At 43.2% G+C, this 15065-nt stretch overlaps 1 protein-coding gene across 1 annotated transcript in view; it reads left to right on the top strand.

The window, feature by feature from the left end:
* Window positions 1-15065, top strand: part of LOC135196276 (uncharacterized) — a 52592-nt gene that overhangs the window by 22663 nt on the left and 14864 nt on the right. The window contains exon 2 of the mRNA XM_064222980.1: window positions 9725-9870. Within this exon, the coding sequence (XP_064079050.1) occupies window positions 9725-9870 (146 nt within the window). The remainder of the gene's footprint in view (window positions 1-9724; window positions 9871-15065) is intronic.

Here is a 15065-nt window from a genome sequence, read left to right on the forward strand (position 1 = left end):
TCAGCACGGGACTGCTTAAGAAGAGAGCACTTTTTTGCAATTTTACTGCAAAGTCGGTCTCGCCAGCGCAAAAGCGGATCTTCTTTTCGCTCCTTTCTCAGAACATCTCTTCCCCTAGTCTATGGTAAAGGACATAGCTGCCATCTCCAGGAGAAAGCAACCCAAGACCTTCTGGCACAGTCTTCTAGGAAGCCTACTACTGCTTCGTCTTCTGGGTCCTCTGCTTTGAAGAAATCGAAGCCCTTTCGATCTGCTTCTTCCTCGAAGCCAGCCCCTCGAGGAAGAGGCTCTTTCAGAGGCAAGACTCCCGCTCCTTCCAAGAGCAAGAAGTGAGAGGGAAGTCCTTCAGCCACCGGTAGGAGCCAGACTTCTACATTTCGCGAAAGCTTGGGAAGAGAGAGGTGCCGACGCTTGGTCTTTGGACATTGTCAAGAAGGGGTACAGAATTCCTTTCCTGATGTTACCCCCGCTGTCTTCGACACAAAAGGATTTGTCTCCTTCGTATCAGAGAAAAGCAGAAAGTGCTTCAACGATCTACTAGATCAAATGATCGAGAAGCAGGCGGTGAACAGGTCTTCGACCGGAGTTCTCCAGGGTTTTACAACCGTCTGTTCCTAGTGCCGAAGCAGTCAGGGGGGTGGCGCCCCGTTCTGGATGTCAGCAGTCTAAATCGCTTCGTTACCAAGCAGAAAGTTCAGATGGAGACACCTCAATCCGTGCTTGCAGCCTTAAGACCGGGGGATTGGATGGTCTCTTTAGACCTTCAGGACGCATACTTTCACGTCCCCATCCATCCCCCGATCAAGGAAATACCTGCGGGTTTGTCCTGAAAGGGAAGGTTTTCCAATTCAGGGCACTCTGCTTCGGTCTCAGCACGGCGCCGATGGTGTTCACCGTTCTTATGAAGAACGTTGCGAGGTGGCTCCATCTTGCGGAAATAAGGATCTCTCTCTACCTAGATGACTGGCTTATTCGAGCCTCATCGCAAGACCGGTGTCTGAAGGACCTTCACACGACTCTGTCGTTTAGCGAGGTCCCTGGGACTTCTGGTGAATCTCGAAAAGTCGCATCTGACTCCTTCTCAATCCTTAGTCTATCTGGGGATTCAGATGGACTCAGTGGCTTTTCGGGCTTTTCCGTCCAGGGGCGACAACTTCAATGCCTAGACAAAGTGTCAGCCTTTCTAGGGAAGGAAAACATGCTCGGTGAGGGAATGGATGAGTCTGCTGGGACCATTTCCTCACTGGAGAAGTTTGTTTCTCTGGGAAGGTTGCACCTCCGACCACTTCAGTTCTTCCTCTCAAGCAATTGGTCACGCAAACAGGATCTAGAAGAGGTCTTGTTTGTTTTTTGACGAAGATGAAAAAAAGCACCTCAATGGTGGTTGGATCCAAAGAAGCTTGCGGAAGGACTTTCGCTCAAGCTTCGGAACCCCGACCTAGTGTTGTTCTCCGACGCGTCCTCCACGGGTTTGGGGAGCAACATGGGGGGAGGGAGAGAAGTGTCAGGCACCTGGAGAGGGGAAAGGGAACAGGTGTCCTGGCACATCAATCTAAAAGAACTTTCAGCGGTTTACCTTGCTCTAAGGTTCTTCCAAGAGGAAGTCTCCAACAAAGTGGTTTCAGATAAACTCGGACAACACCACAGCGCCTGGCATACATCAGGAAACAGGGGGGAACTCACTCTCCTTCTCTGTTCGCCATCGCGAAGAATATCCTGATTTGGGCGAAGTCGCAAAACGTCACGATTCTGAAAGATTTTTGTCAGGCGTGGAAAACGTGCGAGCGGACCTTCTCAGTCGGCAAGGACAGCTTCTGCCGACGGAATGGACCCTTCATCAGGAAGTATGCCAGGCGCTATGGAAGCTGTGGGGACGTCCTCATGGACGTTTTCGCAAACTTCCCGAACGAAGAGACTTCCGCTGTATTGCTCCCCAGTTCTGGACCCGGGAGCAGTGGCAGTAGACGCCCTACTGTGGAATTGGTCGGGGACTAGACATTTACGCTTTTTCCCCCATTCAAAATCCTCGGGGGAAGTAATTGAGGAAGAGCCCCGCTGCATAGAAGGAGCGAGAATGACCCTCATCGCCCCCTTCTGGCCAGCGGTCGACTGGTTCACGGAGGTGATGTCCTTCCTAGTAGACTTTCCAAGGACTCTGCCACTGAGGAAAGATCTACTCAGACAGCCCCACTTCGAGAGGTACCACAAAAACCTCCCCGCTCTGAGTCTGACTGCGTTCAGACTATCAAGAAGTTGGCCAGAGCGAGGGTTTTTCAAGACCTGTGGCACGGCGATTGCCACCGCAAGGAGGCCCTCCTCAATCGCAGTTTACCAATCAAAGTGGGCTGTCTTTAGAAGTTGGTGCAGAAGGAAGGGCATTTCCTCCACCTCAACCTCTGTGAGCCAGATAGCAGATTTCCTTCTTTACCTTAGGAAAGAAGCGAAACTAGCCGTTCCCACGATTAAAGGCTACAGAAGCGTGCTTTCTGTGGTCTTCAGGCATAGAGGACTCGACTTAGCGAATGATAGAGACATTCATGATCTCATTAGATCATTTGAGAATGTGAAAGTTCTCCAACCGAAAGTACCATCTGGTGGAACTTAGACGTGGTACTTAGTTTTCTCATGTCGAGTCAATTTGAACCGCTCCATTTAGCCTCGCTTAGGAATCTTACTAAGAAGACCATTTTCCTAACCGCTCTGGCGACGGCTAAGAGGGTTAGCGAAATTCAAGTCATAAGCAAGCATATTGGGTTCAAGGATCATAGTGCGGTTTGTTCCTTAAGTCCTACGTTCTTAGCAAAGAACGAGAACCCTTCTAACCTTGGCCGAGGACGTTCGAGATCAAAGGGTTGTCGGAGCTAGTGGGACCTGAAGCTGAGAGAGTCCTGTGTCCTGTCAGGGCTCTCAACGTTTATTTATTGCAGAGAACCAGAGCATGCAGAGGTTCTTCGAGAACTTGTGGTGCTCTGTGAAAAACCAGATCTTCCGATGTCGAAGAATGCACTGGCGTTCTTCTTAAGAAGTACGGTTTAAGGAAGCCCATGAAAAGTGTAGTGAAAGTGACATGGAGCTTCTGAAAGTGAAAGCCCACGAGTTGAGGGCTATTGCTACTTCGGTGGCTTTTCACAAAACAAAAAAATATGGCAATCGAAAGATTATTTTGGGCGCCACTTATGGTGAAGCAATTCGGTGTTCGCTTCACACTACCTGCGGGAGGTGAAAGCAACATACGAAAATTGTTACTCGCTCGGACATACGTTGCTGCAGACACTGATTTTGGGGGCAGGAGGTTAGCGATCATCCTATCCTTTAATGGTTTAAGGGGAGTTTTTTAACTTGTGTTATGGTTGTGGGGTTGACGCCTGCGGCGGATCTCCCTTCCATTAGCTTAGTCTATGTGGGATACTTTTGGTAGGCTACGCCAGTGGTTTGGTTTACTTCGTTGCCCTCATTTGTATGGTCAGTGGTCTAAGTCACGTCGTGGTCTCGCCCCTGTTTGACAGATCATATGGAGTGCACCAGCTTTATAGTCTACCGCTGCACTCTAGTAGCACAAGCAGAATTACGCGGCTGGCAGTAACCACGAAGTCAGCTATGCTAACAGGTAAGGAATCAAGATATCAATTATCTGCATATATATGTTTCCTAAAATCTTCTATTCTGTCTACTCCCACCACCAAAGGTGGGATTCAGCTATATATATACTGGACAGGTAAGTATTTCATGAACAAAATGATATTGTAATGATACAATTAAGTTTGTTCAATACTTACCTGGCAGATATATATAATCAAGTACCCACCCCACCTCCCCTCAGGAGACAGTGGAAATAAAAAATTATGAATACGAAAATGGGAATGATTCCTGATACCCGCCCTCCCGGCGCGGGAATGGGTACTAACCACCTGACTCCCACTGCGTGTGTCGTAAGTGTTTAAATTTCTGTCAGATTCGGAAAAATACAGCTATATATATATCTGCCAGGTAAGTATGAACAAACTTAATTGTATCATTACAATATCATTTTTCTTTTCTTTATTTTACTTTAATTCTATTCATTACTAAAATATATTACTGTATAATTTTTTTGTACTATATTTCTACATTTATATGTGTGTTTTCTTCATTATTTACGATGGTTTGGGGGTATATTTCATAGGTCTGGAACGGATTAAATACATTTCAGTTAATTTAAATGGGAAAAATTGATTTGAGATACGAGTTTTTCGAGTTCCGAGCCCGGTTCCGGAACGAATTAATCTCGTATCTCAAGGTACCACTGTACTCTGTTTCGGACTGAGCACGGCACCGATGGTCTTCACCTTTTTGATGAAGAACATTGCGAGATGGCTTCATCTGTCGAAAGTCAGGATCTCTCTCTAGATGACTGGCTCATTCGAGCGTCCTCGAAAGCCCGGTGTCTGGAGGACCTTCACACGACTTTGACGTTAACAAAATCCCTGGGACTTCTGGTAAACTTCGAAAAGTCACATCTGACCCCGTCACAGTCCATCGTCTATCTGGGGATTCAGATGGATTCAGTAGCTTTTTGGGCTTTTCCGTCCCAGGGGCGACAGCAACTATGCTTAAGCAAAGTGTCAGCCTTTCTGGGGAAAGAATCATGCTCGGTGAGGGAATGGATGAGTCTGCTGGGGACCATTTCCTCGCTGGAGAAGTTTGTTTCCCTAGGGAGGTTGCACCTCAGACCTCTTCAGTTCTTCCTGTCGGACAACTGGAAGCACGAGGACGACCTGGAGGTGATCTTGGAGATCTCAGAAGAGATGAAAGAACACCTAAGATGGTGGTTTGATCCGTTGAAGCTTGCAGAGGGAGTTTCCCTCAAGCTTCAGAGCCCCGACCTAGTGTTGTTCTCCGACGCGTCTACCACGGGGTGGGGAGCGACACTAGGGGGGAAGGAAGTGTCAGGCACCTGGAGAGGGGAACAGGTGTCCTGGCACATTAATCTCAAAGAACTGGCAGCAGTTCATCTTGCGCTCCAAAGAAAAAAGTTTTTTTTCAAGAAGACGAAGTCTCTCACAGGATTGTGCAGATCAACTCGGACAACACCACAGCTCTGGCATACCTCAAGAAAACAGGGAAACAACCCCAATCTCTGGCTCCCTGTTCTACCTTGCAAAGGAGATCTTGTTGTGGGCGAGGGCACACGACGTTACAATCCTGACGAGGTTCGTCTCAGGGGTGGAGAACGTCCGTGCAGATCTCCTCAGTCGGCAAGGTCAACTGCTGCCGACAGAATGGACCCTACACCAGGACGTATGCCAGAAGCTGTGGAAGTTGTGGGGACGCCCTCTCGTGGACGTCTTTGCAACTTCAAGAACAAAAAGACTTCCACTGTACTGCTCACCGGTTCTAGAATAAGGAGCAGTGGCAATAGACGCCCTTCTCTGGGATTGGACGGGGCTAGACCTGTACGCCTTTCCCCCCTTCAAGATCCTAGGGGAAGTGCTGAGGAAATTCGCAGCTTCAGAGGGAACGAGGATGACACTAATCGCCCCCTTCTGGCCTGCGACCGACTGGTTCACAGAGGTCATGTCCTTCGTGGTAGACTTTCCGAGGACTCTTCCACCAAGGACAGATCTACTCAAACAGCCCCACTTCGAGAGGTACCACAAAAACCTCCCCGCTCTGAGTCTGACTGCGTTCAGACTATCCAGAAGTTGGCCAGAGCGAGAGGTTTTTCAAGACCTGTGGCAAGAGCGATCGCCACTGCAAGGAGAGCTTCCTCTCTTGCAGTGTACCAATCCAAGTGGGCTGTTTTCAGGAGTTGGTGCAGAAAGAAGGGCATTTCCTCCACCTCAACCTCTGTGAGCCAGATAGCGGACTTCCTCCTTTACTTGAGGAAGGAAGTGAAGCTGGCGGTGCCGACGATAAAGGGCTACAGAAGCGTGCTGCCGGTAGTCTTTCGTCATAGAGGGCTGGATTTGGCCAACAACAGAGACCTTCATGATCTCCTAAGGTCTTTTGAGACTACGAAGGTACCTCAACCTAAAGTACCATCTTGGAACTTAGACGTAGTTCTTAAGTTCCTTATGTCCAGCCATTTCAAACCGCTTCACACGGCTTCGCTTAGAGACTTGACTAGAAAAACGGTTTTCCTAACTGCTCTGGCGACGGCAAAGAGGGTTAGCTAGATCCAGGCTATAAGCAAGCATATTGGGTTTAAGAACCACAATGCTGTTTGTTCTTTGAGCCCAACGTTCTTGACAAAGAACGAAAACCCTTCCAACCCTTGGCCTAAGACTTTCGAGATTAAGGGTTTGACGGAAATCGTGGGTCGGGAACCAGAGAGAGTCCTGTGCCCTGTCAGGGCTCTCAAATTCTACTTAGAAAAGACGAAGGACTGTAGAGGACCTTCTGGTAACTTGTGGTGCTCTGTCAAGAAGCCAGATCTTCCTATGCCTAAGAACGCTCTAGCGTTCTTCTTGAGAGACACCATTAAAGAAGCTCATTCCTCGTGCAGTGACAGTGATATGAGGCTTTTAAAAGTGAACGCCCACGAAGTGAGGGCTATTTCTACCTTGGTAGCCTTTCACAAATATATGGCACTCAGTGACATTTTGAGTGCCACCTTTTGGCGAAGCAACTCGGTGTTCGCTTCACACTACCTGCGGGAGGTGAAAACAACATACGAACATTGCTATTCGCTTGGACCATACTTCGCCGCAGACACTGTTTTGGGGGCAGGAAGTAGCACTCATCCTATCCTTTAGTGGTTAGGTGAGTTTTTAATGTTGTGTGTTTTTGGTTGTGGGTTCGACTGCCTGAGGCGGATCTCCCTTCCTTTAGCCTAGTTTAGTGGGACTAACCTTTGGTAGACTAGGCCAGGTGGTGTTTTTATTGCTTCGTTGTCCTCATTGTATGGTCAAATGGTCTAGTCACATTATGGTCACGCCCCCGTTGACAGATCATCTAGAGCGCACCAGCTACACAGGTCACTACCTTGCTGGCAACTCTAGTTAAGCAGAAGCAGACTTGGGTGACAGTAATCACAAAGTCAGCTATGCTAACAGGTAAGGAACCAAGATATCAATCATCTGCATGTATATGTTTGCTAAATTCCTATTCTGTCTCTTCCCACCTCCAAAGGTGGGATTCAGCCATATATATATCTGACAGGTAAGTTTCATGAACAAAATGATATTGTAATGATACAATAAAGTTTGTTCATACTTACCTGGCAGATATATATATTCAAAGTACCCACCCACCTCCCCTCAGGTGACAGTGGGAATAGAAAATCTGAATAGAAAATGGGAATGGTTCCTGATACCCGCCTCCCAGCGACGGGAATGGGTACTAACCACCTGACTCCCACTACGTGTGTCGTAAGTTTTTAAAATTCTGTCGGACTTCGGAGAATACAGCTATATATATATCTGCCAGGTAAGTATGAACAAACTTTATTGTATCATTACAATATCATTTTTTTAACTTCTCATGAAAGGTAGGAAAAGTTTTTTAGACTTTCTTTTCTTACACCATGTGCATTTACTTATCTTTCTCTCTCCATTGATATGTTTTTTTTTTCTTAAATTAGCCAACTTCAAAATTTTGGTGGCCTGGTGTGCTACATATTGATTTATTACCCCAGCTCCTAAGGGTTAAATAATAAAAATAATAATTCTCTCTCTCTCTCTCTCTCTCTCCTCTCTCTCTCTCTCTCTCTCTCTTCTCTCTCTCTCTCTCTCTCTCTCTCTCTCTCTCTCTCTCTCTCTCTCTCTCTCTCTCTCATATGTATGTTTTTTGCATATTAAATAAATGATTAACAATATTAATGTAAACAGCATTACTCATTTTCAAATAATATTAATGTAAACAGCAATAATATAAATTTATTAAAGGAAATACTATTGTAGTGAATTAGTAAGATTTTAGTTTATAAATTGATATATTATGTAAAAATAAAGGAAACCCTGATTATTGCTGAGAAACTAGGTGAGAGGGGTGAGGGTGAGCCTGTCAGAAATGTTAAGAAACTTGACAACAGGGGTGGGATGGTCAGTACCAACTTAGTGGGTCAAAGTGTTGCCAATTTGGCTGTCAAAGGATATGCAGAAAAAATTTCTCTCTCTCTCTCTCTCTCTCTCTCTCTCTCTCTCTCTCTCTCTCTCTCTCTCTCTCTCAGGAAAAGATTTGTACTAACACATATGAACACTGTGTATGTTCTTAGTGTTTTAAAAATGCTAGTAAAGGTAATACATCTTTAGAAGACAAAAAACAAACATAAATTTTGTTGTTAGTGAGTAGTAAAGAAAATTACATTAACATTCCTAAGAGATTGAAGGAATAAACTCTCTCTCTCTCTCTCTCTCTCTCTCTCTCTCTCTCTCTCTCTCTCTCTCTCTCTCTCTCTCTCTCTCTCTCTCTCTCTCAGTACTAGATAAGCCATAGTGTTAGAAGGGTTAGAAGTATGTATGTACATATTATTAAAGGTACTGATGTTTAAGGTGACTTTGAAATAATATATTATTAATATAATTTCAAAGATTAATGCAGTAATAAGATGATAGTAATTTAAAGTATATTTGATGTAGGATGTTATTTAAGGTATACATTTGGTATTTGAACTTTCAAAATAAACAGTTATAAGCATTTTTAGAAGGGGTTCTAAGTATTCACAGATTTTAACTACTATTCTTGGGGTCGTCTAGTACGCATCTCCCATGATTATGGTGGGTCCACTGTACATTGTGATCCCTGACTTCAGCATGAAAAAAATGTTAAAAAATTCCACTTGGTTTTCCTTATCCAGAACAATAAATTCTCGCCGTTGGGTGAACAAAAAGTAAATGGACTCCTCTCCATATTGGAAGCTTCTCTGTCATTTGGAATATGATGCTCGAATCTACATTATGGTTTTCTTCAGAGCCACTGCCTGTTAGAGACTTCTGAGCTGCCACTCTGAGTCTGATAATCATCACCAATCTCTTTATCAAGTAGTGATAGTATCTTTTTAGGTAAAAAATTTTTCTTTTGTTTTGAAACTCATTATGGCAGATAAATGGGATAAAATTTTTTTTTTATCAGTGAACATTAGAAACGTGCCAGGAGACAGGAGGTAGATGTCCTCTGTTGCCATTTACCCCTAATTTATCTCTTTTAATATTGCCAAAGTATGTTCCTACAGTTTTTACAAGAGTGAAGTGTATTTCTGAGTTTGATTGGTGCGGCACCATCCTTGAAAGAGGTAAAACGTATTCGTACTCTGTCAAAGGCGGTGTGATATGATAGGTGGGCTACTGAGATATGCGGTTGGTAACACTTAACAGGTTGAAAAATATTGTCAAAATTAGTGATGCTGATGAAAAATTTGCCAAACCACTGGATCTCAGATTATTGAGATTCAACCTTAACTTGGAATCAAATTTTATGCAAAACACCTTGGATTTTCTAGAATAGACTATACTGTCCAGTCCTGATATCCTTCATGTTGTAAAAAAGTTTATTAAAACCACAGCTGAGTATTACAGTATTGGACACTTGCTGTGTTTCATTATCAGCCTTGATGGAATACAATAGGAAAAGTGGTGATACAGAATGGGTTAAGCCTTAAAACTGTCACTATGTTTCATATATGCTTTACATAGATTTCATGTTATGGTAGCACATCAAACCTTCTCACATGCTGTAGAAAACTACTGCATAAAGTACGTAATTTGGGAAAGTTTTGATGATACTGACATTTCTCATGTTTTAACAGTCGTTATGTCGAAATACCGTGGGTCTTCCATACCTGAAGCATTTCGACAAGGTCCAGCTCCTCCAAGTAGAGTAGCAAGAGGTCCTCTACAGTATAAAGCTTATCCACTAGATTCTAAACCTTGGGTAGAAAAGGTACAACCAAAGGTATGAACAAATTTGCAAAGTGAACTTTATTTCGTTATTTGTTTTAGAAAAAACTAAGTAGTTCCTATGCAATAAACAAATCCTTGGTCCTTTACTTTAGGAATTACTTAAGGCGTAGCCTGGACATGGCCACTGAATTCTTTAACAAGGCGGTTAGGTAGTTAAGTACTGGTCCGGTCGTTGGTAGTCCCTCCGACCAGACATAAACATTTGCTTTCAGCCTTCATTGCGGATAGACGTGTTCTCCACTGCTCTCTGCCCGACTGTTTACTGCTGTTTTCTTTCAATCCCAGTGGGATTTTCTTTGTTATTTCTAATTATAAGTTATGATTGTTGTTGTGATAATGTGTTTGTGATATTGTGTTTATGATATACTGAATCATGCAAACCCATGAATTGCAACAGTTATTACCCTGCCACTGGGCGTTGCCCAAGGATAGAGGGTAAGAGGTGCAGCAACATCCGTGCCCATCGTGCTGGGGTCGTGAGTGTAACATTTTTTTTGTGTGCAGAGTGCTCTGTTTGGTCTATGACACAGTAAGGGAAGTTGGCCAGGAGGAGGAATACATTGGAACACCTGTGATGAGGGTAAGACACCTCCCACCACCTCCTCTTCATTTGCATTTACCGCTCTCCTGGCAATCATCATGTACTCGCTGTCGCCCTTCCGGGAGAAGCTTCATCTTTTTCTTCCCCTTCCGACGAGTCAGAGAGGGAAGAAGAAAGGGCCGGCTGTGGTCTTAGACCTGGGGATCGCTCCTTCAGGGTCCTCCCCTCGCTCCTAGGTATACCTTTGCATGAGGGGGGAACCCCCTTTATTAACCCTCTTACGCCGACTGGACGTATTTTACGTCAACATTTTTTGTCTCCCGTGTGCCGACTGGACGCATTTTACGTCGACTTACAAAAGTTTTTTTTTAAATTCGCAGAAAAATACTTATAGGCCTACCAGCCTAAAACTTTTGAATCACGCGCCTTGGGGGATGCTGGGAGTTCACGGATCAAGGTGTTGTTTTGTTTACAAATGTTACGCAGGCGCGCAAGCGCGAATTTCTTTCTTGCCGCACTAAAAAGAATCTGTGACACTTCTCGGAAATTATTTTGTCACTTTGACATAATTTTTGTACCATTGTAAATTAGCCGTTACATGAAGTATTATATATGAAAATGTGTGCATTTTTATGTAGAATACAACAATAAAATACTCATGATTGTAGCTTTTATCAGTTTTGAGATATTTTCATATAAATAACGATAATTGCCAAAATTTCAACCTTCAGTCAACTTTGACTGTACGGAAATGGTCGAAAAACGCAATTGTAAGCTAAAACTCTTATATTTTAGTAATATTCAATCATTTACCTTAATTTTGCAACTAATTGGAAGTCTCTAGCACAATATTTCGATTTATGGTGAATTTATGAAAAAACTTTTTCCTTACGTCCGCGCGGTAACTCTTCCGCAAAAAATCATACATGCGATTGTGGTAATGTTTGCACCATTTTAAAATTAGCCGTTATATAAAGTTTTATATATGGAAATGTGCGCAATTTCATGTACAATACAACTAAAAACAACCCATGGTTGTAGCTTTTATCAGTTTTGAGATATTTTCATATAAATAATGATAATTGCCAAAATTTCAACCTTTGGTCAACTTGACTCTACCGAAATGGTAAAAAAACGCAATTGTAAGCTAAAACGCTTATATTCTAGTAATATTCAAGCATTTACCTTCATTTTGCAACAAATTGGAAGTCTCTAGCACAATATTTCGATTTATGGTGAATTTATGAAAAAAAATAACATTTTCTTTACGTCCGTGCGGTAACTCTTCCGAAAAAATCATACTTGCGATTGTGGTAATGTTTGCACCATTTTAAATTAGCCGTTACATAAAGTTTTATATATGAAAATGTGCGCAATTTTATGTAGAATACAACAATAAATAATTGAAGTTTGTAGCTTTTCTCATTTTTGAAATATTTGCATATAAATCTCGATAAATAGAAAAAAACCACGTTCGGTCAAATTTGACTCTACCGAAATGGTTGAAAAACGCAATTGTAAGCTAAAACTCTTACAGTCTAGTAATATTCAGTCATTTATCTTCATCTTGAAACAAATTCGAAGTCTCTAGCAAAATATTTAGATTTTATGGTGAATTTAAATCTCTTCCTTCCCTCCGCGCGCCGATTCTCCGCCACAAATCTCCAAAATGCGTACGTCCCATTCTCGGAATATTTGCTCCGTTTCATATTAGGCATTTCATAAAGTTTTATATATGAAAATGTGCGCAATTTCATGTAGAATAAAACGAAAAATATTTGAAGGTTTTAGCTTTTCTTATTTCCGAAATAATTGCATATAAAAAGTATATATAAAAAAATTCGACATTCGGTCAACTTTAACTCGTCAGATATGGTCGAAAACTGCAATTGTAAGCTAATACTCTTACAGTATAGTAATATTCAATCATTTGTCTTTATTTTGAAAGAAATTGGAAGTCTCTAGGACAATATTTAGATTTATGGTGAATTTTTGAAAAAAATATTTGTTTACGTCCGCTCGTTACAAATTCATGCATTATTTTGTGATAATATTTTCTCTGTGTTGCTTTTATCGTTTTACAATGTGTTACATACCAAAATGATTGCAATTTAGTGTACATTACAACGAAAAAAAAGTAACTTGTTACCTTTAACCGTTTTGCGCACAGCGCGATTTGAATACAATTATATATGAAATTTCGTTTTTGCGCTATCATATATCGCATTATTTATATATGGTAATGATAATTTTTTTCATTTCTGATGGTTGCATACTAAACTTCAGCCAATGACAAGAAAAGGAGTCAAAAATGAACTCTTAATCTTGAAAACTAAGCACGCTGTGATTTTTTGAAAAAAATATTTTTTCCGCTTCAGCGCTCACTCTGAAACACCTCCGGCACACAGGAGACAATTTTTTTTTTTTACCGCTTCGGCGTAAGAGGGTTAACGGGGTCCAGACCAGTTCTACAGCCTATTACTTGCTAGTTCCTGTCCCTGCAGTGCCTCCCCTCCTGGTTATGAAGTAGCACCGTTACCTGTTACAAGGCCTCCGGACGTTCCCGGTTGTTCGTGCCTCTGCACCTAGAATTGCTCCTGCTCCTGTCCCTCTACCTGCCTATTTACTAGCCCCTGGACCTGATGAGTCATCTGCCGGTCCTGGGCGGCCCCTGACAACTCTACTGCAGAAGCTGTTGAAGAGGAAGGCGAAGATGAAGAATCCAAGGAGTGCTTTCGTCTTCAATTTCATCTTCATCCTTGTTATCATTGTGGCGGGATCACAAAAAAAAACAAGTAAACTCCCCACAGTTACGTTAATTGTACCAGCTAACAAAATTTCCCACACTCACACTTTCCCCTTTACGTTACCTTTAACCTGCAGGACAATTGGTTCAATTAAATACCAAACACACAAAACACAAATAGGTACTCACCTCTGGCTTCTGATACTCAGGGCTAGGCTGTGCTGTCCACTGGATATAGGCTATAGGCTAGCCGACACACAACCACCACCGACAACCAAACACAAACCAACCACCCGAGACCCACAACACCACAAAAACTTAATAACCCGACATCACTGCAGACGAACACCAACAGCCTGAAAGAACACGACAACCACATGACCTCCCCTAGCACAACAACCCGCCAAAACCAACACTGCCCCCAACTACCACTCACAGACAACAAAAATGCACCACAAACCTCTTCAACCTCACCACAACCAGACAGACACACGCACAACAACTTCACAACCCCAAAATCTATCAAATAACACCAAAACAACTAAACACCAAAGGATAACTGCTGCCAAAACCGACACTAATTTCCCCAGACGCCTCACTACTTACGACTCCCGTAACATACTTCCACTGACTTACTACAGAGCGCCACAACAGACATGCTTCTGACCGCCATTTAACCACGCCCATCCATTCTTCCACCAATCTCTCTCTCTCTCTCTCTCTCTCTCTCTCTCTCTCTCTCTCTCTCTCTCTCTCTCTCTCTCTCAACCTGTGGAGATTTTGTCAAAAATAAACTATCGTTACTCCTCCATATTACCTCTCCCATTACATTTGACAACATCTCCTTACACTCACAACATCCACACTAAATTGCCTTTCGCAACACCCAAGGATGCTCAGATGCAGGACACCCAAGGATGCTCAGATACAGGACACCCAAGGATGCTCAGATGCAGGACACCCAAGGATGCTCAGATGCAGGACACCCAAGGATGCTCAGATGCAGGACCCCCAAGGATGCTCAGATGCAGGACACCCAAGGATGCTCAGATGCAGGCCCCCTGGATCTTGTTTGAGGACCATCATAGGCTCTTTCAGTTACATCGCCATTCACTTCTTCCAAACCACTTTCTTTCAAACTTCCATTATCTCCCTTACTACCATCCTCCCAAATTCCATTCACTACTTCACCGATGTCTTCTAACTCTGGTTCCAACATCTCTATTTCGGCCACCAAACCACTCAGTTCATCCATACTTCTGTCAAACTCCTGCAAAGACTTATCCATCCTATCAACTACCTCATCACTACTCAGTTTCCTTCTCACTGAAGTCTTATTTGTCCCTGTCAACTCAAACCCACATACACTACAAGTATCATTCATTCCCCCGAAGTCATCCGTAGCACACACTTTATCAACCGTTTGCACCCTACCACCAACCCCCTTACCATGCCATTCACACTTTTCCCTTCTACTTACTCTCTCCACACTCTTCTGTTTTCTTCCATACTCAACCAACACCAACTGTCGATCTCCCAGACCAATTTGTTCACCGACAGTCGGCTCATACTTATTCACCCTCAACCACTCACTCATTGCATTCTCCCAAACATACTGTGGTACTTCCCTCCACTTGCGGAGCTGGTTATGGTGTGCCCTAACCTCATCCATTCCCCCACCTACTCGCAATTTCCCCAAAACATAACTCAATCCACTCGGTCCCACTTCCAAAATCTCAAAAGGCCCTTCAAATATCTCCCTTACTTTATTCACATTCATTCTTCCCATCTCAACCACCTCTTTCAACACCTTATCCCCAATCTTAAAAAACTCAAACCTTTCACTCGCTTTCTTCCACAAATCCCGATCACCTTCTGACAGACCCAACCGCGGTCTGAC

Source organism: Macrobrachium nipponense, chromosome 17 (genome assembly GCF_015104395.2).
Source record: "Macrobrachium nipponense isolate FS-2020 chromosome 17, ASM1510439v2, whole genome shotgun sequence".
Lineage (NCBI taxonomy): Eukaryota > Metazoa > Arthropoda > Malacostraca > Decapoda > Palaemonidae > Macrobrachium > Macrobrachium nipponense.